At 37.4% G+C, this 23019-nt stretch overlaps 1 protein-coding gene across 1 annotated transcript in view; it reads right to left on the reverse strand.

Moving 5' to 3' along the window:
- The window catches only part of kif5ab (kinesin family member 5A, b), a 131810-nt gene extending 113384 nt beyond the window's left edge, over positions 1–18426 (reverse strand). Inside the window, 1 exon segment of the mRNA XM_038295753.1 lies at positions 17915–18426. Coding sequence (XP_038151681.1) covers positions 17915–18043 — 129 coding nt within the window. The 5' untranslated portion in view covers positions 18044–18426.
- Positions 18427–23019: the final 4593 nt, after the last annotated feature.

The following is a 23019-nucleotide window of genomic DNA, read 5'->3' on the forward strand; positions in this document are numbered from 1 at the left end:
GGTCTACAAGCACCAGATTTATATCCAGCCATTCAGCATACTACTATATAGCAGTACACAACTTTTTGGCTTTAACCAATAATATGAGTCCTTGGATGATATGTTTCCTACTGTAAATTAAGTTTGAAAAAAAAACTCTAATTGAAAAATTTTGATAGCTAATTGAAAAGTTAAAAATTTACTTTAAAATGTACTGAGCTAAGTCAAAAGTAAAAAAAATGTAAGTGCTTGTATCAGCATTAATGATCTATGGTTATGTTTTGAGAAAACAAATGTGTTTCTGTCACTGTGAGTGTTTTTCATGAAGCACTTATTTTTGTTAAAAAAGGGCAAGTGACAGTTTCTTATTATTATATTAACTTAATTTGTGGCATTAAAATAAGCATATTTTTCAAATGTTACAAACGTTATAAGGTCTTGCCCTGTCCTCCAATAACACTCTTAGCTTAATTTTTATTTTATTTTAGAAGTATTATACTGAGTGTCCCTTAAAATTTCTTTAGAAGAATGGACAAACAGTTTATTCTCAATGGGTCTGATCTTCAAAAGGTTTGCTTGTATCAAAACAGAGTAAAGCTGATGTTTGGTGCAAAGTGATTTGAGTGTGGAAAATCAATAAGGAATGGCGGCACACCATATTTTGCATAGGTGTCTTCAGGAATATGCAGATCATATTCTGATGACCAAATGGCTCATTAGAAGCAGGATATGCTTATAAAATAGTTAGTACTTTCAAAAAAATGAATCAAAGTGCTTGCAGGCGCCATTTTTACATCTATTTTTAGCACATTTGAAGGTCAGATGTCAACTACTGTCACGTTGGCCACAGAGGAGTAGAGTATAGAGAGGGGTTTTGTGCACATGTGAATATGATTGGACAAGTTAGAAATAACTACAAGAAAGAAATATGTTCAGGCCTGGACAAATTAATGCAAAAAGAAATTACTCTATATGCAATTAAAACAAATTGAAAGACACAATGACACAATGACTCTACTTAAATATTGTAGCCTGTTTATAAAAGAAAAAAGAGATATTAACCAGAGAACAACCATTACAGAGCACGGAAAGGGACATCAGGGGGGCACCAGAAAGTGCACATCTTGGTGCACAGCTTGGTGGCGTTAGCATAGTAGTATGGACGACGAGATGATTGAAAATGAACACAACGGAGATCTAGTCCTATTGGCAGACATCCATTTAAAATGTAGGCAACAGCATGAAAAAAGTGGTTTCTACTTTTACTTTTATACTTTAAGTAAATTTACAAGCCTGTACTTTGTTACTTTTACTTAAGTAAAGAAGTTTAATCAGTACTTCCACTTTTACCAGAGTATTTTTTAACACAAGTATCTGTACTTTTTCTCAAGTACGGAAAATGAGTACTTTTGCCATCTCTGTATACAAGGGGTAACTAATTAAAGATCAACTGGGTCGGAATAAAGGAAATCAACAACCAGTAAAGGACCGGATACATTTCTAATCATAATTGCCTTATAGTTACTTTAAACAGAATTTAACACTGAAATAAAATGCAGGTGTTTATGCATCCATGTTATATGTCGATTATTTAAATATAAAATGAATTAATGTTTTAAATCAGGTTGGGTCCGGATTAGCCAGCAGTTGGGTCCGGATCCGGGCACCCTGGTCCCCCTAATCTGTGACCTCTGCTCTATACTTTGAGATATTTATATAAAGTGCACTATAGATAAAATGTATCATTATTATCTTCTCAATATTTCTTATTTTTAATACCCACAACTCTATGGCAGCACCTCATCTTTCTTTTTTGTCTCCAGCAGCACTGAGCAGCAGCACTGAGCAGCAGCACTGAGCAGCAGCACTGAGCAGCAGCACTGAGCAGCAGCACTGAGCAGCAGCAGAGACAGACAATCTACAGGACAACTTGGCCAACAACAGGCAAGGCATTAGCCTCCACCGACGGGCTGGGCATCGGCCTTTACCACCAGGCCAGGCAGGAGCCTTCGCCACCAGGCCGGGCATTAGCCTCCACCACCAGGCCAAGCCAGGAGCCTCAGACACCAGGCCAGGTCAACCACCACCACCGAGCTAGGCATTAGCCTCCTCACCAGGCCGAGCCAGGAGCCTCCGACACCAGGCCAGGCCAACCACCACCACCAGGCTAGGCATTAGCCTCCACCACCAGGCCAAGCCAGGAGCCTCCAACACCAGGCCAGGCCAACCACCACCACCAGGCTAGGCATTAGCCTCCACCACCAGGCCAAGCCAGGAGCCTCCAACACCAGGCCAGGCCAACCACCACCACCAGGCTAGGCATTAGCCTCCACCACCAAACCAAGCCAGGAGCCTCCGACACCAGGCCAGGCCAACCACCACCACCAGGCTTGGCATTAGCCTTCACCACCAGGCCAAACCAGGAGCCTCCGACACCAGGCCGGGCATTAGCCTCCACCACCAGGCCGAGCCAGGAGCCTCCGACAACAGGCCAGACCAACCACCACTAACAGGCTAGGCCCCCAGCCTCCACACCAAGCCAGCCTACCAGACCAAGCCCCAGCCTCCAACACCAGGCCAGCCACCACCACCAGGCCAGGACCCAGCCACCACCACCAGGCCAGGCCAACCACCACCACCAGGCTAGGCATTAGCCTCCACCCCCAGGCCAAGCTAGGAGCCTCCAACACCAGGCCAGGCTAGGCCCCATCCTCCACGCCAGGCCAGCCACCACTACAAGAACAAGCCCCAGCCTCCAGGCCAGGCCCCAGCCTCCACTATCAGGTAACACCATACTACCTTGAAAAATGGGTCCCAAACAGCAAAGAAACACTGAGGAGGATTGGGTATCACTCACTCAGGTAAATGACCTGCTGAATCACCAGAAGGACATGTTTACAGCTTTATTACAGCAACAGCAGGACATTTTCAAAGACTTTGTTAAAGTTATAATGGATTCAACAAATTCAAGGATGGACATGATTACAAAAGAAATTCAGGAGTTGAAATTAAGTATACAATTCACACAGAAAGATGTGGATGAGCTAAAGATCACTCAGGCAAAACAGTCTGATCATGGTAATTCAATCCAGACAGACATAATCAAGATATGTGAAAGCTTACAGGTAATTGTGGATAAACAAGAGTACCTGGAAGGTTTATCGAGAAGAAATAATGTGGTCATTGATGGGATACCTGAGACCCCGGGTGAATCTTGGGTAGAATCAGAGGAAAAAGTTAAAGAAATTCTAAAGCAGAAGTTGCAACTACAAAGGGAGATTGATATTGAACGAGCATACCGTATAGGAAAACCTGAACCAGATAGGGAAAGACCTAGATCCATTGTGGTAAAGTTTTTGCACTTCAAAGACAAAACTGCAGTAATGCAGAGAGCAAAAAATCTGAAAGGTACTAGAATATTCATCAATGAGGACTACACAGATGCTGTAAGGTTAAAAAGAAAGGAACTCATGCCAAAACTGAAAGCTGCACGTGAGAAGGGTGAAATAGCTTACCTCAGACACGACAAACTGATAATCCGACCTCGTACCAGCACCCCAAGATAGGATAAATAAACGGAAATATGCTTACAGGACTGCTTCTTAAAATATATGGCAATGACATCCCAACACAAGCGACTAAAAAGTGGACTAACTATTGCACATATAAATATAAACAGTCTAAGAAACAAAACAAATGATATAGCTGAATTGTTAGAAGAACACCACCAGGTGTTAAAGTTACTTGCTATTTCTGAGACTCATTTAGACTCCTCCTTTGAAGATAGTGAATTACATATAAAGGGTTACAACATTTATAGAAACGATAGAAATAAATATGGTGGTGGAGTAGCTTTTTACATTCAAGATCATTTACCTGTAAAAATGTGTACTGACATGATGAAATATAATATTGAAATATTATGGTTACAAGTTTATTTTCCTCACAGAAAGCCTATACTAGTAGGCTGCTGTTACAGACCTCCAAGTTCTAACAATGAATATCTTGACACAATCTGTGAAATGTTAGCTAATATGAATGTGAGTCTGGATGTCTATTTACTTGGAGATTTTAACATTGACTGGTTTGCTCATAACTGTCCACTGAAGAATAAGATACAAATTGGAGCTAATGCAGGTGGATTTGATCAAATTATGAATAAGCCAACAAGAATATGTGTAAAACAAGATGGTACTAAAACAGCTACATGTATTGATCACATTTTTACAAACTCTCCAGAAACAGTTAACAAGATATCATCGGTCCCAATTGGAAGCAGTGACCATAATCTGATTATAGTAGAAAAAAACAATAAGGTAGATAGGCAAGGACCTACAATAATTTTTAAGAGATCATATGCATCTTTCAATCCTTATTCTTTTGTTGACAATGTGAGAGAAATATGTTGGTCTAAAGTGTTGACTGAAAGAAATCCTGAGCTTGCACTGTCAAAGTTTGATGATTTATTTCTACCTGTGATTGAGAAACATGCACCTTTGAGAAGGTTTACCGTCAGAACATCGAAAACACCCTGGCTGGACAAAGAAATGAAAGAAGCTATGAAAATGAGAGAACAAATGAAAAAAACTGCAATTATAACTGGGAATAAGGAAGACTGGTGCCTCTATAGGAAAACAAGAAACGCTGTGACCAAGCTAAATAAAAAGAAAAAAAAGAATTATTATGAAGATAGAGTAAAGAAGGCGGGGAATGATTGCAAAAAAATGTGGAAGATAGTTAATGATTTGACAGGTAGGAAAAATAGAACGCATCCATTATTCCTTGAGACAAATGATGGCTTCATAACTGGATCTAGAGAAATTGCTAATTATTTAAATAATTATTTCATTAGTAAAATAGCAAAACTAAGAGAAAATATGCCTAACCTAAGTAATGAAATATCTCACTTATTAATAAGAAATGAAATAATGAAAGGGAAAAGGTCCAAGTTTAAATTAGAAATGGTAACTTGCAGAGGGTAAAGGATTGCCTGAAAAAGTGCAAAGATAAACCACCGGGTGTTGATGAACTGGATGTCAGACTTCTCAAATTGGTTGCTGATGAAATCGCTCCTGTAATTACTCACATTATTAATTTAAGTTTTATGTCTTCAGTGTGTCCACAAGCCTGGAAAACAGCCAAAATAATCCCATTACAGAAAAATAAGAAACTGCCCTTTTCCAGCTCAAATAGTCGTCCGATAAGTCTACTACCTGTGTTAGGAAAAATAACAGAGACCATAGTATATGAACAAATTAATAATTATCTGTCGATTAATAACATAATTTGTCACTCTCAACATGCTTATAGAAAGGCTCATTCTACAGCAACAGCACTAATTAGTATGTCTGATGACTGGCTTAGGAGTATTGAAATGAAAGATATGGTGGGAGTTGTGTTTCTAGATTTTTCAGCTGCTTTTGATTTAATTGACCACGATCTGCTATTAGAAAAACTTTCCTGCTATGGTTTTGAACAATCTGCACTTACTTGGTTTTACAGTTATTTAACTAACCGGTCACAAACGGTATATTTTAATGGTGCATTTTCTGAAAAACAAACTGTAACATGTGGTGTACCTCAAGGGAGCTGCCTGGGTCCTTTATTATTTTCAATATTTACTAATGACTTACCATACATACTCAAAAGAACTAAAATAATTATGTATGCAGATGATTCCACTATATATACATCAGCAAGAACAAATAATGAATTAGAAATTATTATGAATAACGAACTAGTGGGAGTGGATAAATGGGTGAAAGCAAATAAGCTGGTATTGAATACAGCAAAAACTAACAGCATGATTGTGAGGTCAAATTACAACGTAAACAGTAATCATATATTGAATATTAATATCAATAACGTCTCGATAAGGAATGTGCATGAGTCCAAGCTTCTGGGAGTGACGGTGGATAACACGTTATTATGGAGAAAACATATTAATAACATGATTGCAAAGATGGGTAGAGGAATCACAGTCATAAGAAGACATGCAACCTTTATGTCCCCACATATTCTTAAAATGATAATCCAATCATTGATTTTTTCTCATATGGATTACTGCCCAGTCGTCTGGTCAAATGCCCCAGGAGAGATGCTAAATAAACTACAACATGTACAAAATAGAGCTGCCCGAATAATATTGAAGTGTGATTTAAGGACAAATATCATAACAATGCATAAAAAATTAAACTGGTTGTTGGTTAAAGACAGACTTTCATACTCATTGACTGTTATGATTAGAAACATATCTGTATTAAAAACACCTTATATGTTATTTACAAACCTTACTTTTAGTTCAGAAAATCACGAATACAGGACTAGGCATGCGACTGAAGGAAACTTTAGTTTGCCTAAAGTAAAGTCAAATGCCCTAAAAAGAACTGTTATGTATAGAGGTATGAAAGCATGGAATTTACTGCCGAATTACATTAAACTGATAACTGATTTAAGGAAATTTAAAAAATCATTGAAAGAACATTTATTAAATATAGAGGTAAAACATGATTAGGACTGTCTTCTTCACTTGCTGTGCTTTGTAGTTTGTTTTGATTAGTTTGGATTGTTTCTGTTTATGTATATGGGTATATATGTATATGTATATATGTATCTGTATATGTGTGTATGTATATATGTATATGTATAGATTATGGGAAATGTTGTTTTAATGTCCACATAATTTTATTTCATTTGTAATTTTTTTTTATTTCATGTTTTGTTGTTGGACCCCAGGAAGAATAGCTGTAGCTTGCTACAGCTAATGGGGATCCTAAATAAACTAAACTAAACTAAACTAGACAGCTAGTTGCACACACATTGACTCATTTAAATGGGGCAGAACAATCCAGTTTGCACATCTTATTAGTTGCACGGTCAATCTTTGAAGATTACAGCAATATGCCCTCTTATTGCAAACACATTTTTTCCCCATACAGTTTAGCGCACCTTATTTGGAATCTTTAAAGATCAGGTCGTTTGTGCTAAGCTGATAAAGACACACTCCTAAAGGCTCTATTGGTGTAACTGCAACAAAGGACGGTACGTAAAAAAAATCCTGTGGCATTAAACCACCAATGACTGATGAATCCCAAAACTTTTCCTTTTTTATTTTAACAAATCTAGAGAAATCTGTATTGCTTTCCTTCCACCTTACAGCTGTTGTGTTATGCCATCATATAAAATCATGATTAAACTGATTCATCTTCATAGCTGTGAACAAACAGAAAAAGGGGTTATGAAGTACAGATATTATAGCAAAGTGCTGCCATCGAGGCTGAGTACAAAGAGCTAAAATGATGTCTGAACCCAACTCCTGCAGCCTCGTCTGAAGTAAACTTCTTCAAAGTTGTCAAATCCATTAATATTTCGACAGATGCTGCAAAATCCTACTAGAAAGCTTCACCAAAATCAACAGCACGACGGATGAGGCTGGGCTTTCTCTTAAACCTCATTCCAAAACCACTGCTGAATCATTAGAAATGTGGAGCAGAATCTGTCCTCTATGAAATAAAGCTTTGCACAGAGGAGTGGGAGCCTGACCCCAAGAGGAAGGAGCTTTGATCAGGCCCCTGAATTAAAGGAATAAGATCTCAACCTAACACTGGGATCCCTTTTATATCCGTAATTGGATAGGGTGTGTGCACTGCAGTGATAGAATTAGAGCACTTAGGTTTGCAAAGGGGTGGCAGAGCATGACAATCCTTTGGGCTTCCTTTTATTTTTTTCTAGATCATTATTTATTTAACAGACAATTAAAAATCATGTTAATGAAACATTTTGAGAGGAAACGGCTTCAGTGGAACCGAATAGCAAAAAGTATGAGACGGGTAGAAGACAATAAAGCTGTGCCCGATATGCACCGTCAACAGTTTGTTTCAGCACCAGCTGTTTCCCCTCCTTCTTTCTCCTTCGGCGCATCATCAAGAAGAGGCAGGAGATGACAAGAGGAGATAACCAACGAGCCTCTATCAATGAATTAGAAGGAATTGGGTAGCTAATATAAACTCATGTTATCATTTAGCTGTAAGCCATGGATGTCTTCTGCAGAAACATACAAAACAAAATGCTCAGTCTCACATAACAAAAAAAACTTTTGCAAAATGTTTGTATTTCACAGATCTAAAAGTAAACACTGCAGTTGATTCAGAACACTCATACAGGTGAACTGAAGGGGCAGCTAAGGGAAGAAAATCCATAGAAGTACAAAAGGAGTGTAGAAGATGGAGAAATCAATAATTATTTAATGTGCATGCTTCAAATGGGATCACAAACAGGACTGGGTGGACCCATTTCTTCATGTTTCATGCATTCATCTTTGTCAACGATAATAGAAATAAATCAGTGTTGGATCAATAAAAACTAGATCGCATGAAGGTTAGGCTGTTCAGTTTATACAGCACCTGATAAAAGTATTTACACAAGCTTCAGTGTATATTTTCAGGGATCTGATGTGATGGACATCACAAAGCTGTGTTTAACTGCAAAATAGAATAGTAATAAAATCCTTTGAAAAAAAAAGAAAGTATTTGTATTCAGTTCACGTTGATAACTTTAAAACACTCCAAGTAATACTGCAGATAATTACTATAACTCTCAATATGTGAACATCTTATGGAGCTCTGCTCATTAATTGAGAAGAGCTCCATGGAAATGGGAAGCATGGTAAAACCCAGGTTTACTTAAACTGTTGGGTTGAGCGAGGGAAGAATTGATCAAAGAACTTTGAAGGAGTGACAGAAAATGTATTGAGAAACTAATTATTTTTTATATATAGTCAATTAAATATAATCTTTTAGAAGAATATCACAAGGACAAAGAAGTGCTTAAAAGATATAACATACAAAAGTTTCCCAGAAGACATACTGGTCAAATTTAAAAACATGTAGGAGAAAGTTTGAATTCAATTCAGTTTATTCATATAGCACCAATTCACAACACGTCACCCCAAGGCACTTTACAGACACAATTCAACCAGATCATACAAAATGATTCAAAGTTTTCTATCAAAAGAAAACCATGCTGATTGCATCGACTCATTGACTCGACAGCAATCCCTCGCACCAAGCATGCATGTAGTAACAGTGGAGAAGAAAACTCCCAAAGAAAGGCCATAAGCATTATGATGTGGCATGCTTTTCCTCACAAGGGACACTGATGCTGGTCAGATATGGTAAGTTTGAACAGAGGAAGATGAATGCAGCTAAATAGAGGAGAATGAATATGGATAAAAAATACTTGACTTGAAAGGATTTTTTGAGTTTTTTTTTTTTCAAATTTTAATAGATTCATTGCCAAAAGATTTTCCAAAGTAAAATCAAAAAAGTGGCCTACCACCACTATGAAGCTGATCCCAGTGGAAAATTAGTCCCTAACTATGTAGGGTCAATCATAGCCATGCCAGTCCAGGAAATGACTGCAGTTCTACTGTAAGGTGCCTAGGTCAAGGTCAATGACCGGCGTACCTAACATGCTATATTAATAGGCTATGTGTGCTTCCAAAAAAAATCCTCCACCACCCCTCTTCTTTTTTTTTTTATAACTCGGACTACTGCATAACAGTAACAATAAAGTCTTGTGAGAATGGACTCTGGACAAGCAGGCTTAAAGATCATGAAAACAATGAAATACTGGAGTGAAACATAAAAATATTTGTGTGATTAGAAGAAAAGAAAATCTAAATAAAATTGCAATATTGGATAAAGAAAGGCCATTCATTTTTGTCAAAATCGTTCAGCTGTAATTGATAAATTACAGCTGAACATATAAGTTTGTTTGTATAAAACAATTCAATAAAAAGACACTTTAAAGTACTTTTCATGAATGAAACAGTAAAATAGAAAGAGAAATAAAAGCAGGTAGTAAAGCAAATAAAACAGTTTGACCATAACCTTCTACTGATAATACCTCAGTCAAGTTTAACTTCAACAGTCAAAGGCAACTATAAACAAATGGGTTTTTAACTATGACTTTAAAGAACCCAGGCTTTAATCACTTTTACAGTCTTCTGGGAGTTTGTTCCAGATCAGTGGAGCATAGGAACTAATTGCTGCTTTTGCATGTTTGGTTCTAGTTCTGGGTGGACAGAATATGCTTCAACTAGAAGACCTGACTGGTCTGTGAGGTTGATATACTGACAACAAATCTGTTATGTATTGAGGTTCTAAAGAATATTCTCTGAGCTACAGGGAGCCATGGAAGGACTTCGGAACCGGGCTGAAGTGCTCTACTTTCTTAGTTCTAGAGAAAACACAGGCAGCAGTGTTTTGGATCAGCTGCATCTGTCTCATGGACTTTTTAGGCTAACCTGTAAAGACGCTGTGGCAGTAATCAATTCTACTAAAGATAAATGCATGAATGTGTTTTTCTAGATCCTGCTTGGAAATTAGTCCTGTAATCCTGGAGATGTTTTTTAGATGATGAAAGGCTGACTTAGTAACTGCCTTTATTAGCCTTTGAAGGTTCAGGTCTGAGTCCATCGCAACAACTAATTTTCAGTCATAATCAGTGGTTTCTAACTGTAGCAGCTGAAGCTGTGACCTAACTCTGGATTTCTCCTCCTTTGGTCTGAAGATTTGGGCCAAAAAAAAATGAAATAAAGGGCAATCCAAGATAAGAAATGCCTTTATTGCAGGGCTATTACTTTGAACACACAGAACTGGCTAAACTGTAACAATTAGATTTAAACAAATGGTCCAGTCAAAGCCTATAGGGTTTGGAAGAAAAGAGAGATACGTTTAGTCTCTAGATGGCTATGCAAATGATCTAGATGTGCAAAGCTGCTGGAGATGTACACCCAGAAGACTGTAGCTGTTATTGGAGGAAAATATGGTTCTATTTTTTTTAAGACATACAGCCAGATGATTGCTTTTATTATTATCGTCATTACACTATCACAAGTACTGAGCAACGAAATAACATCTCTGCATTTAGCCCATCCCATTAGGGAGCAGCGTGGGGTTAAGGGTCTTGCACAGGGACCCAGAGTTTAAGTCCGTGGGAGTGGGGCTGGAAGTCAGAACCTCTAGATTCCATGCATAATGCCCTAACCACTATGCCACCACTCCCTGTTGATGATTTTCAAAAAATCTGTTGGGTATAAGACCTTTTGCATGGAATTGACAGTAAATGGTTATTTGATATGAAGACTTTTGTCAGAATCTAGATTAAATCAGGTCAAGTGTTATTAATTAATGATGCATCATGATAGACAAAATGGTTGTAAAATCAAGACAAAAGCAAACTGACCTGTAGTTAAAGAAGTACTGCAAGTAAACACAAAAATGAAAATAAAATTAACTTCCTGCTCACTTTAAGAGGGATATAATAATCAGTATTTTGCTCTTACCTTACTCCAGAGGTAGAACATAAATACTGACAAGTGCTTTTAACAACAGCAGGCAAACAAAGTGCATAGTATTTCTCATGTTGGACAAGGGTTAATGAAAACAATCCCCTCAAGCGCTATTGAGGGTCTAAAGGCTAGTACAGCTTAAGTGCAATACAATAAACAAGAAATATGATCAATAGTTGAGTTATAAAATAAAATTGATTTCCTTCCGATTTCTGAGTTATTTATTGTATTACTACAGGAGTTGAACACAATCAATTTGTGCTAAGCTTATGCTGTGGACCGCTTATATAAAAGAACACGTGATGTCTTTATGTCATCGTCAGAGTAGAAAAAAACTCAGTTCATCTCTCTGCCGCCGTAGCTACCGTGATCATTAATTTATTTATAGCACTGAAAGCGTGATTCATAGTGGCGGCCGTTTTTGCTTGCCAGAAGATTAGGGGGACAATATGGCCTTGTGACACTGCATTATTGCAGAGGGTGAAATACTAGAGACAGCTGTGTCACTCTTGTGCAGAGCAAACACAAAGGCCATGCCTCAGAGCAGTACAGGCTCAGAAATTATTACTGTCACACACAAATACGCCGCAGAAACCTGCAGGGCTCCACAGGTGACCAGGTTAGCAATAACCGAAAAATTCCAGAGAAAAGAAAATATAAACACATTTAGATCTCCACACAGGCGCATGACTTTGACAGGTTGAGGATTTGAAGGAGTACCTGGAGGGACTGTGATGAACTCTAACATACTGTGATCTGCAGCTATATCAAACCTATGCCCAAAATAAAAATTCACGTAAAGTCCTGAACATGACTTCTAAAGGTCTATCAACAAACAGAAGAAAGACATGTGTGCTCACTTAAGGAAGCACTGAAGAAGAGCAGTGCAGAGGAGCAAAAGGAAAACCATCAGGTTTCCTCATATACAAAATGTACACTTAATAATAATGTAATTGCATCTGGTGGCTGCAAATCAGGCTATTCTCAAACCATAATATGATTTTAGTATGTTGATATTATATATGATATAAATAAATCAACATAAATGTAAATAGGAATTTAAAAAACATATCATTTAAATATTAATTTGAACTTTTGCATAAAGTGAAATAGGACTAACATTTGGTTTTCTACTTGTTTTTATTTCTTTTATGCCTTCTTATTCTCTGCTTCTCTTAAAAAAAATATTCAACCTCATGGCACGGTTAACACATGCCCACTATCACTTTAAGATAGGCAGGTGTTTCACTCAGAGGTGGTGCCGTTTTCAGTCAGGTTAAATTACATTTATTATATTTAACATAAAAATAAATTCAAATTAATTTGATAACTTTGATTTTTGAATTCAGTACAACTATTATTAGAGCAATCATTTTTCACAGCTCCTGGAGAACCTAATATGCAAATATATCAGGAACATCTTGAAACTGATTTGTCTAATACAAAATCCACAAAAGTAATCAATGAAACTGAAATTTGATTAGAATTTGCATCTAAAAGTGGCAAAAGGCATTTGATATAACCATGCATGAAACTAAAAACTGTTTTACATGTATCAGATGAGGCAACGCCTTATCATCAATAACATGTTTAATAAACTGTGGATTCACAGATCATGCATCACTGTCTTTAATTATATTTACCGACAGGCAACATCTTAAGTCAGTTCTTAGACACCGCTCCTGAGTTTTCAAGTATAAAAAAAGATTACTCTCCAAAATAAGAAAGGCAAAGTAAAGTTCAATAGAAGAATATGACTTTTCTTTATTGATCTGTATAAATTATTAAATGTTTACAAAAAACTGGCTTCAACTATGCCAGCCAAGAGAGTCAGAGCTACGTAAAAATACAATGACTTGAAAAACTGAACTTGTTAAAAAAAAACTTGCAGGGACCAAATGTTATCTTTCCCCTAAGCACAGTGAGGATAACCCTAAACAGGTCAGAATAATCTCAAGACCTGAGGAGCAAATAATAATAATAATTGAACTTTATTGATCTCATACTGGAGAAATTACCCTCTGCATTTGACCCATCCCTTAGGGGAGCAGTGGGCTGCCACTGTGTGGTGCCCGTGGAGCAGTGTGGGGTTAAGGGTCTTGCTCAGAGACCCAGAGTGCAGGCTGTGGGGATCAAACCAGGTACTTGCAACCTTCTCAGAGCACAAGCACACTGCTCTAACCACTAGGCCAATGCTCCCCATAGCTTCATTTGAGCAAGACTTTAAAAAAAACAATTTATACGAATGGTTTTGTATATTTATGATTTGTACTTGGAGACCAATTATACTGAAAAATACATACATTGTGTCATTCATCACTTACATTTGACATAAGGTAATAACTTGATAGAAATTAGTCCGTAGTGCAGTTGCTATGCTTTCTAACAGTAATGAACCAGCAAGGAATTTAACCCAGGTTTCAATGAGCAATAAAAAAAAAATTGGCAAATAAATTCTAGTTAAAAGCCTTCAACTGATCCAAAATGCTGCAGCCTGAGTTCTGATGAAAATTAATAAGAGAGATCATATTACTCCTATCCTAGCTTCTCTTCATTGGCTTCCTGTTAAATCCAGAATAGGATTTAATGTCATCCTTCTCATGTAAAGCCTTAAATGCAGTCTGCAGGTTTACTAGTGGTTCCTACAATTTCTAAAAGTAGAATGGGAGGCAGATCGTTGAGTTATCAGGCTCCTCTGCTGTGGAACCAACTGCCAGTTTTAGTCTGTGAGGCAGACACCTTGTCTACTTTTAAGGGTAGGCTTAAAACTTTCCTTTGAAAAAGCTTATAGTTAAAGTGGCTCAGGTTATCTCTAGTTATGCTGCTAAAGGCTTAGACCGCTGGAAGACAAGGGACCCCTTTTATCATTCTGCTTCATTCTATCTCTACTCCCCCATTTTGAAGTATTTTTTAGTTAAATCTCTAATATTAGGTTCTCCCTGCCTTTTACTCATCATAATAGCTTTATCTGGTCTGTTCCTGTTTGGCTGTGACACCATCCAGGAGAGAAATATCAGCTGTGTTGCTGCCATCAAGACCGTTGTTTATAGATGTTGGAGCTGGACCTGTTTTTCAGTGTAGTCCTGTTTCCCTGACTGTGGCTGGCTGGATGTGCTCTCTTTCATCCTAACATGGGAGCTGGCTCAGAGCCCTTCTGCCTGGCTGTGTGTTTCCTGGATGGGGCCGCCTGTGGTGCTGGTTGACAGTTGACTCTAGTATCTCTGCTTTTTTCTGTATGTCTGATTTTATCTCCTTGATCCCCAGTCGGCCTCTGCAGATGGCCGCTCATACAGAGCCTGATTCTGCTGGAGGCTTCTTTCTGTTAAATGGGAGTTTTCCCTTACCACTGTCGCTACAAGCATGCTTGGTGTGAGGGATTGCTGTCAGGTCAATGAGTCGATGCAATCAGCTGGTTTTCCTGAAATAGAAAACGTTGAACCAATCTGACTATCATTTGGTGAAATTGTATAAATTGTAAAGTAGCTACAGATGACATGTGTTGGTAATTGGCGCTATATAAAAAAAACTTAATTGAATTGTTGCATACGGTCAGCCTCAGAGAGGGCTGTGCTGCTTTTTTCTTCTTCAAAAAAGGACTGTTTAGGAAAAATTCTGGTTACAAAATCACATGTATCCATGGTGTGAAAATGAAAGAAATTCTTAAAATTAAACATATTGTTTTCTTTTTTTAGATGAGGTTTCATCATAAGTTTGTGGTGTTAAACACTCTTCTAAAAATCTCACGTTGGCCCTTGCTTACTTTCATATGCTAACACTTATGGTAATTACTTTACCACTTCGAATTAAACTAACTTGTTGCATCTTTTTTTGCGCCGCCTGTTTTCAATTTGCAGTCAGTCTACATCCCCCTTCTAGTTGATGCATTGAGGAAGTCCAGTGCAGAGGACAACAACAAACTATTTTCTGTAATCTTTAATGTCTTCAAGTGTCCTCCTGCATGCCACCAAGAAGCAGCCAACCCATCACTCAGACGCTCACATCCCTGCCTTTGTCTGTTATCAAGTTCTAAAAGGAGCTGTTTCCAAGCAGCCAAATAGAGGGGCCATCAGCAGCGCCCAGACCCCAGTTATTTCCATCAGACTAAACAACATTTGCATTAACTTGTTTCCTGTTGCCCTGCTGTTATGAATCACATCAAATGTGACATATTCATTTAAAACTATATTGTACAAGACAAGCACTACAAATAGAAAATAAATTCTTATATACAGTGTACTTTTTGGAAATAATTTCATTTAGAAAGGTGAAAACTTCACTTGTTTCTCTATGACTGCATTCATCTTGATGGAGGAAAACTGGGAGCCGGTTAGAAGATGAAAATACTTAGAATGCAAGGGGAATGTCTGCTTGTGCTTCCAGAGGTTATTATTTTTTTTTATTGTTTGTAAGCCTGCTGCTGCCAAACTTACTGACAGGGAACAAAAGCAGCTTTGTTTTAGTGACAGCTTAAAGCTGACTGCCTAATATTATTCTTTATCTCACATAGAAAATACCGAATCCAGTCAATCAATTGGCAAATATAAGCTTACACTGTCTCTTGAAAATCCAATAAACTTACCCATTTCATTTTCTGAAATATACAATTACAACAATTTTACACAGATCTTATAATTTACAAGACAAACCATCTGGGTTTACCTTTAAACACTACTTCCAACTCAGGTACAAAGACTGATGTTGGAATTTCTGATTTCAAATTGCGATCTTAAAAAAGAATCTGCTTAATCACATAAAATTTTATGCATAAACAGAATAAAAATTCATACTGCTGCAAAGCATCCTGCGGCTATACAGCCAAGGTAGTCAGCCGTGTAGAATTATCCCCCCCGAGAAACTAGTGATGCATTTTACTGTTTGTCTGTGAATAAAAACAAGTGTGAGCCGTTAGGGATTTTCTGCTGTCCCAGTCATCACTACAAGTCAACCCTCAGGACAGAAGGGTTCAGATTTCTTTCATAATCTCCATCTCTGCGAGTGTGTATGTGTATCTATTATAGTGAAGAGCAGGTGCTCTGTATTCAGTGTGAAATTAAATTATAGATTTGCATATTTGGACATTTGTATGCATGCCTATATTCCCAAACACCATATGCATGTATTTGTGTATTTTGTTCTTAGATATTTGCTTCAAATCAGAAGTGGGAATTCCATTTAGAGGATCCTAATCTTTGTGATTTAATAACTTTTTCTTAAATGTCACCAGTTGAAGTGGAATCGTGATCACCTTGTTAACCTCAGCATCAGGTGCACATTAATCAGACTAATACACCTTTTAGTGATTGATTCGATTCCATTAAACATTATCAGCATTGATAATAACCATCAGCTTCTATTTGAATTCCTGCTGAAGCAAAGCCAACATGCATTTACTGGTCCATAGACAAATAAATCATGATTCCACTCTGATCGGCAATAGAACTTAATACACTAGCTCTAGATTAAAGGCAGATGGTTAAATTCATGACCACAGAAATCATAATTCTCAGCTTAATAATCCGAAGAGAGAAAAAAAAAAGGTGGTGAATTTCTTTATTCTTTAAGATGGCTTTCTGCAAAGAGCAAGACACCATAAACTACATCCAAGCTAAAATACAGTTGATTCCAGTTCGTATCCTTAATTCGCTCAATGGGAATAGGTGCTTCCCTAGGGTGTGCACCATGTACACAGAGTATTGCCATGCCTAAGATGTGGCTGATGACGCCTGTGACCAAGTTATGATTCCGTGTGGAGATCCACCCATATAAAGGCTGTTGCCGATTCCAATTATTTTTACATCAATCTAACCAATCCTAGATTTGTGCAGCTGATTTTTTTTTTTGGCAGCAAATTTTAAAGCTTACGTTTCTTCCTTCTCGATTCACATGATAAAATGATATAAAGGGAGCGGCAATGCATGCACTCCATGTGATCTCAAGACATAGCTGCTGAATGCACCGATGAATCGGCATACCCATGTGCATACCGCCTGCTACGATACAAAAACCCTGTAAATATCGACTCAAGATATCAAACATTCAACTATTATTTCATGTTGGAGAAACAGAGGATGGGTGGGTTAGGATCTGGTTGGGTGTGAGTGAAAGGGGGGCTAATTCAAGGAGCCCTCTTGGGATTACACAAAAAATACACAATATTAATATCAAGTAAACAGCAAACAAGCTTTAACTGAAATAAATGGCAGAACATTTCTTTTTTCCATTTCAGCACATAGAGTTAAAGCCTTTGGACTCAAAATGCATGTTAAACATAGACAATTGGCATATAATATGTAATCAGTTGGTATTGCACTAAAGAATGCACAGATGTAATGAGTTACTATTCACTTATTTATAATTGCTTGGCCGTCCTCTAATAGCAGCAGCACACTGTGCTGCAGAATAGTAATAGTATTCCCAATAGTATTGATGAAAGCTACACTTAGTTTGATCCCTGCCTCAAGCCTTTAAGCTCCAAATCATCAATCCTGTCTGCATCAGATGTGAGATGATAAGTTTAACCTCCAGCACCAGTGGAGTGGATGCAACTGTGTCAGCAGAGAGGAATCATTTGGAACTCCTTACCCCAAAGATTACAGTGTCTTCTCCTTGGAATACCGGGATGAACTTATCTCCGCGGATAATCTCAGACTGGTTCAGCGGACGGAATCGACACAACACCTTGATGTTGCATTCAGCGTTGGAATCAGCCATGGCAGATGGAGAAATAACGCACGCGCCTCCAGGAGAAAGGAAGGAAATTAAAATAAAAAAACCTTGAAAAATAAGCAACCTGGACGCAGTGTGAACTAACTGGCTTACACCCTCATGCCAAGCGTTTCTGACAGGCGAAGCAGAACTACGACTTTTTAGATCCAGGAATGATTAAATGAGCGTAAAACCATAAAAGCGCGCCGTTTGCGCGTAATTCTCCGCTTTTAAATCCCCTTAAACTAATCCGTGCAGCTGAGTGGAGGAGAACATATGGAGGGGAATAAATGAGGAGTGTAGTCCAAAGTGGTCCGGTCTGTCTGGAGGGGTTGCAGGCTTTTCAGAGGCATGCCCTGCATCCCTGCCTTGTCAATGGGGGCGGGGCGTGGTGGAGTAGCGGCTCACATCCTCCCTCATCAGCATCACTGAGCAGCGGGAGCCGCTCCAGCCCTTCACTTAACTCCTACTGTTTCAGGCAGGGGACAACAAAACTGTGCATATATTCAAACTATCCTATGATGTTCACCCAAAAATAAACATATTTGAAAAGAATATGTGCTATCTGTGTCTGTATATAAGTTATAAATATTAGATCAGGTGTTCTAGATCAAGTGTACCAGGGGGCCAGCAGGGGGCCAGAAAAGCGTGAAATAAAAAACAGGGTTAGGGATTCAAATATATTAACATAGCTGCATGAAATGAAATTTCTATTTAATAGGTTTAATTATAATTCTATGTTTTATTAGGGCAATATACATTCAGAATTTAGGAATTTTACATATTTTTCACTTAATTTATTTATTTATTTTTTTATATATATGTTAAGATATTCTTCTTTTCTTTTTTTATACAGTGTCCTGTCTGGCAATGTGGCAAGAAGAATAATTGTCTTGATGCCAAAAAGAGCCCAACAGATTTTACTTTCACAAGTGGAGCAGTAGGGCTATCGCCATAGTTTTCCGCTTGTTTCATGCATATAAATTGCTTTATTATAATTATGCAGGGAGTTTTACAGATTATATGGACACTGCAATGTACATAGAATACAAGAGGAAAAACAGAAAAAAGGAGAAAAGATAAGAGAAAGACGAGATAAAAGGGAGATAATGATAAAACATTTTCAGTCTGCTTCATCACCTGTAAAGAGATGTAAAAAGAACAGCACAGCCAACGGACATGGTACGAGACATACAATAAAGTAACACCTAGACACTATTGCTGAAGTAGCATTATTTAATCTGACATGTACTCTGTGTTACCTGAAGATAAGAATATGGGCTTTCTGTATGGAATGTTTTGACTTAATTTAAGTTAAAATAACTGTTTTCTATCAAATCTGAATTAGGACTCAAGAAAAACAGATAACTTCAGCTATAAAAATTTGAGTATTTTTTAAATTTTGTTTAAAAAAAACATTTAGCAGATGAAAAATGGGATTCCTATCTCAATCCAACTGAAGCTATCACCTTATTGTTTTTAAATAATTAGTAAAATAGAATTTGTAAAGATAAAAAAGGAATAGATCCAAAGGAGCTATCAGAAACCATGTCTGTTCCAGTGTATATCATCATTAGAATTTCTTTGAGTATTATGTCTTCTGTACAGGGGCGCCATAACAGGGGCCAGGACATGATCTACAGGGGCACTGGCCCCCGTTGGCCACTGTCTAGAACCGCCCATGGGTGTTATGATAAAGTAATTTGGAAATGGAGGATTTTTTTTGTTGGTTTGTTTTGCTTTTTACCAAATACTATTTCACTCTTAGGATAAGAAACTTTACTGATGATTTCAAAACTAAGAAAGATGCTCAAGGAATTACACAAAATATAGGCATATAAAATGACAAAGTAAAAATTAAACAGAGATCGTAAAGCATGTGTAAAATGTACAACAGAGAAGTTGTGAAGCAGTTGTAGATAGAAACCTATAATGTTTATTGTATCAAATGAATGATTGATATTGTTTTCTATGTAGAAAACAGGAGGAGTTCAAGCATTTGAAAGGCCACTTTGAGAAAGGAGTATCTGTAGCATTTTGTATGGCACCTCGGTGGTCTCAGTCAATGACTGAATGTCCTATAGTAGGAGCCAACTGGCCCATGCAGGGGGTCTGACTCATTTTCAGGATCTGGAGTTGTTTCGTCAGCATTTTCTGCTCAGACATCTCTGCTGAAGATTGAGTCAGCTCTCTCGTTGAGCTTACTGAGTCTGTTGGCAACAGCTCGCTTCACCCTGGGGCCCCAGGACAGTAGAAGATGAGAATGGAGACTTCTAAGTAAACATCTGCAGCATGGTCCCACCATTTACTAAAACAATTTCATGTATGGCAACTCTATCTTTTATTTTAATAAAACAATGTTGAAGAAGTACCACTTTTACAATGTTTTGGCACTCTACTCCCCTGCCTATACCCACTTGTCTACAGTTTGCTACAACACAGCTGTTATCTGTAGTTTCTTGGTAGGAGACAGGGTACATCCTGGACAGATTGCCTGTCATCACAGCTCATATGACATGATGGAAAACCAAAAACAATCAGTTGAGATATCACAAAGGGAGCGGTGTCTGTGAAAAGGCTGCATAAAGCTGCTTAGACAGCACCACTGTTCACAGCGATAACACTTTGCTACCAAAGAGGGTTCAAAATTGACTAAAGAAGCAAAAGAAAATAACAATTTGAAATGCAGAAAAATACTTTACATTTCATAGAAATTATATTTGATCTGGTTAAAAACTGCCTGGAAGCTGTTGGTCTTAGTGGCTGCTGGTACTTTTGGAGGGAAAAGGTAGAAAAGGAGGAAGCGGGTCTTAAAACATTAGGAAAATACAAATTTTTTGGTCCTGCTGACAGATACAAGGTTACCTCAAACAATATTAACTGTTTTACACCATGGAAGTATATCTGGTTTCAATATTTCAACATTTCTTCATTAAATTACATGGGAGACATTCAGTTGTAATGTATATAAAATGTAACTACTCAATAAAATTATTAATTAATTGTTCACAAAGTTTTACTTTTTTTATCTTGCTCTTTTTATTTTCTGTAAAAAAACAAGGATCCTTTACATGTGGCTATAGTCCAGAGGGTTCATTGTAGCATTCTGGACGATGATGTCCATATATCAGTGATAGACTTAAATTCCTCAGTTGATGGCGGAAGCCCATGTTGTCCGTTTCAGATCTTGTCACTGTGGGTATAAACATGAATTGTTCTACACATTTAAAATGCCTTTTAGAATAGGAATTGCATAACTAAGGCTCTGCTAGAGTTAATTAGAACTGCCACATTCTTGGTAGTTAGCTGTCCTCTACGCAGTAAAATCTCCTTATAAAATCTCTCAAAGCTGATAGTCCTCTACAGAGACATCTGAGAAGTCCTTAGTTTAGCAAGATAAGCCTAGGGAGAGTATACACCCATGAGGGCACCTGTTCAGATTGTCCTGAAGCTCAATATCCCAAGCCTCAGCAGCCAGTCTTAGTCTTTTAGTGAGTTCCACCGAATCCTCAAATCAATTAAAGAAATCTTTAGCAATTCAACAAGGATCCTAGCTAAATTAGCAGCTCTGTTGGATAATGTCTCCCACCCCATGCATGAAGCTGTTGCAGAACTGGAGAGCTCCTTCAGTAACAGACTGCTGCACCCTAAATGCACCAGGGAGCGTTATCACAGATCCTTCCTCTGAGCAGCTTTAACACTCTATTACCATCACTGTTTCCAACAACCTCAATAAGTTCTTACATTCATGCTGACTTTGCACAGTTTCTACCTTAGTCAGTTAAATAACATGCGGCTGTCATTTTGCACATCTCTGATGTTGCTGCTATTTTCAAATATCTGTTACTGTAAAAATGTTCATAGCTGCATATTGGTTATTTATTCTCCAGGTGCACAGTTTTTATATTGTTAAAACACTTTACAGTACAATATTTTATCTTTTAACTCTTCACTATTATGTTATTCTTATACATTTTTAAGGTCCATATTTCTGTGATAATTTTTTTCTATAAACGTTATGCTGCTGCTGTAAACATCAGAATTTCTCCATTACGGGACAATAGAGGGATTTTTTATTCTATTCTATTCTAAATTTGATTATGAATATTTACAATTTATAAGTCATCTATAAAAACAACAAAACCGTAGATTTTATGCAAAACTATGTAAAAAAAAAAAAAAAGGCATATTGTTTCACGTATGTAGCATCAGGTTAAAGACATTTTATATGAACTGTGCAGAACTTGAGAATTTTCCCCATTATCAATTTCTTTTTGTCTCAGAGATAGATACCAAACTACAAATTATAATCATTTCCATATCTGCTTGATTGTCAATGTCATTGGAAAAAGGACAGTATGTTGTAAATTTGTATGGAAACAAAGATCTATGAAGAAAAGGAATAAAACCAGACAGTAAAATAAAAAAAAAATGTGGTCAGTAGATTTTAAAGAGCATTAACAACAGTTTCTTCACTCCAGATTTTAAAAAACAAATCAAAATAAGTAAATAAAAGATTCCAAATGAGAGCATCAATTCTATCAATGTATTTATGTCCTAACATTTTAACTTTAGGAGGTTGAACTATAAATCGATTCAGTCCAGAAACTTAATTACTCGAATTATAGGATGCAGTATTGTAAGTCTTGTATAAATCCTCAATGTGTCACATGAAAATAATTAACATTTTCTGGAGAGTAAATACTTTTCCTCCGTTGACGATCTTTGTTTTTCTGACTGGTCATTCAATCCGTATCTTTGGCGCCCCCATGTGTCCATAAGTTTACTAGGACTAGGTCATCGTTCAAATAACAATTTTTTTTCCGGTGAAAAATATCAGATAATTTAATTGCTTCCTTGCATTGACCTGAAAAAACACGATCTTAAAACTGAAATGAAAAGGTCTGAAAAAATAACATCTCCATGACGAAACATATACGGGGTGACGAATGACGGCTTTAGGTGTGCTTGTTTTACTGTAA

Source organism: Cyprinodon tularosa, unplaced genomic scaffold (assembly GCF_016077235.1).
Source record: "Cyprinodon tularosa strain WSP-4 unplaced genomic scaffold, ASM1607723v1 ctg10, whole genome shotgun sequence".
Classification (NCBI taxonomy): Eukaryota; Metazoa; Chordata; class Actinopteri; order Cyprinodontiformes; family Cyprinodontidae; genus Cyprinodon; species Cyprinodon tularosa.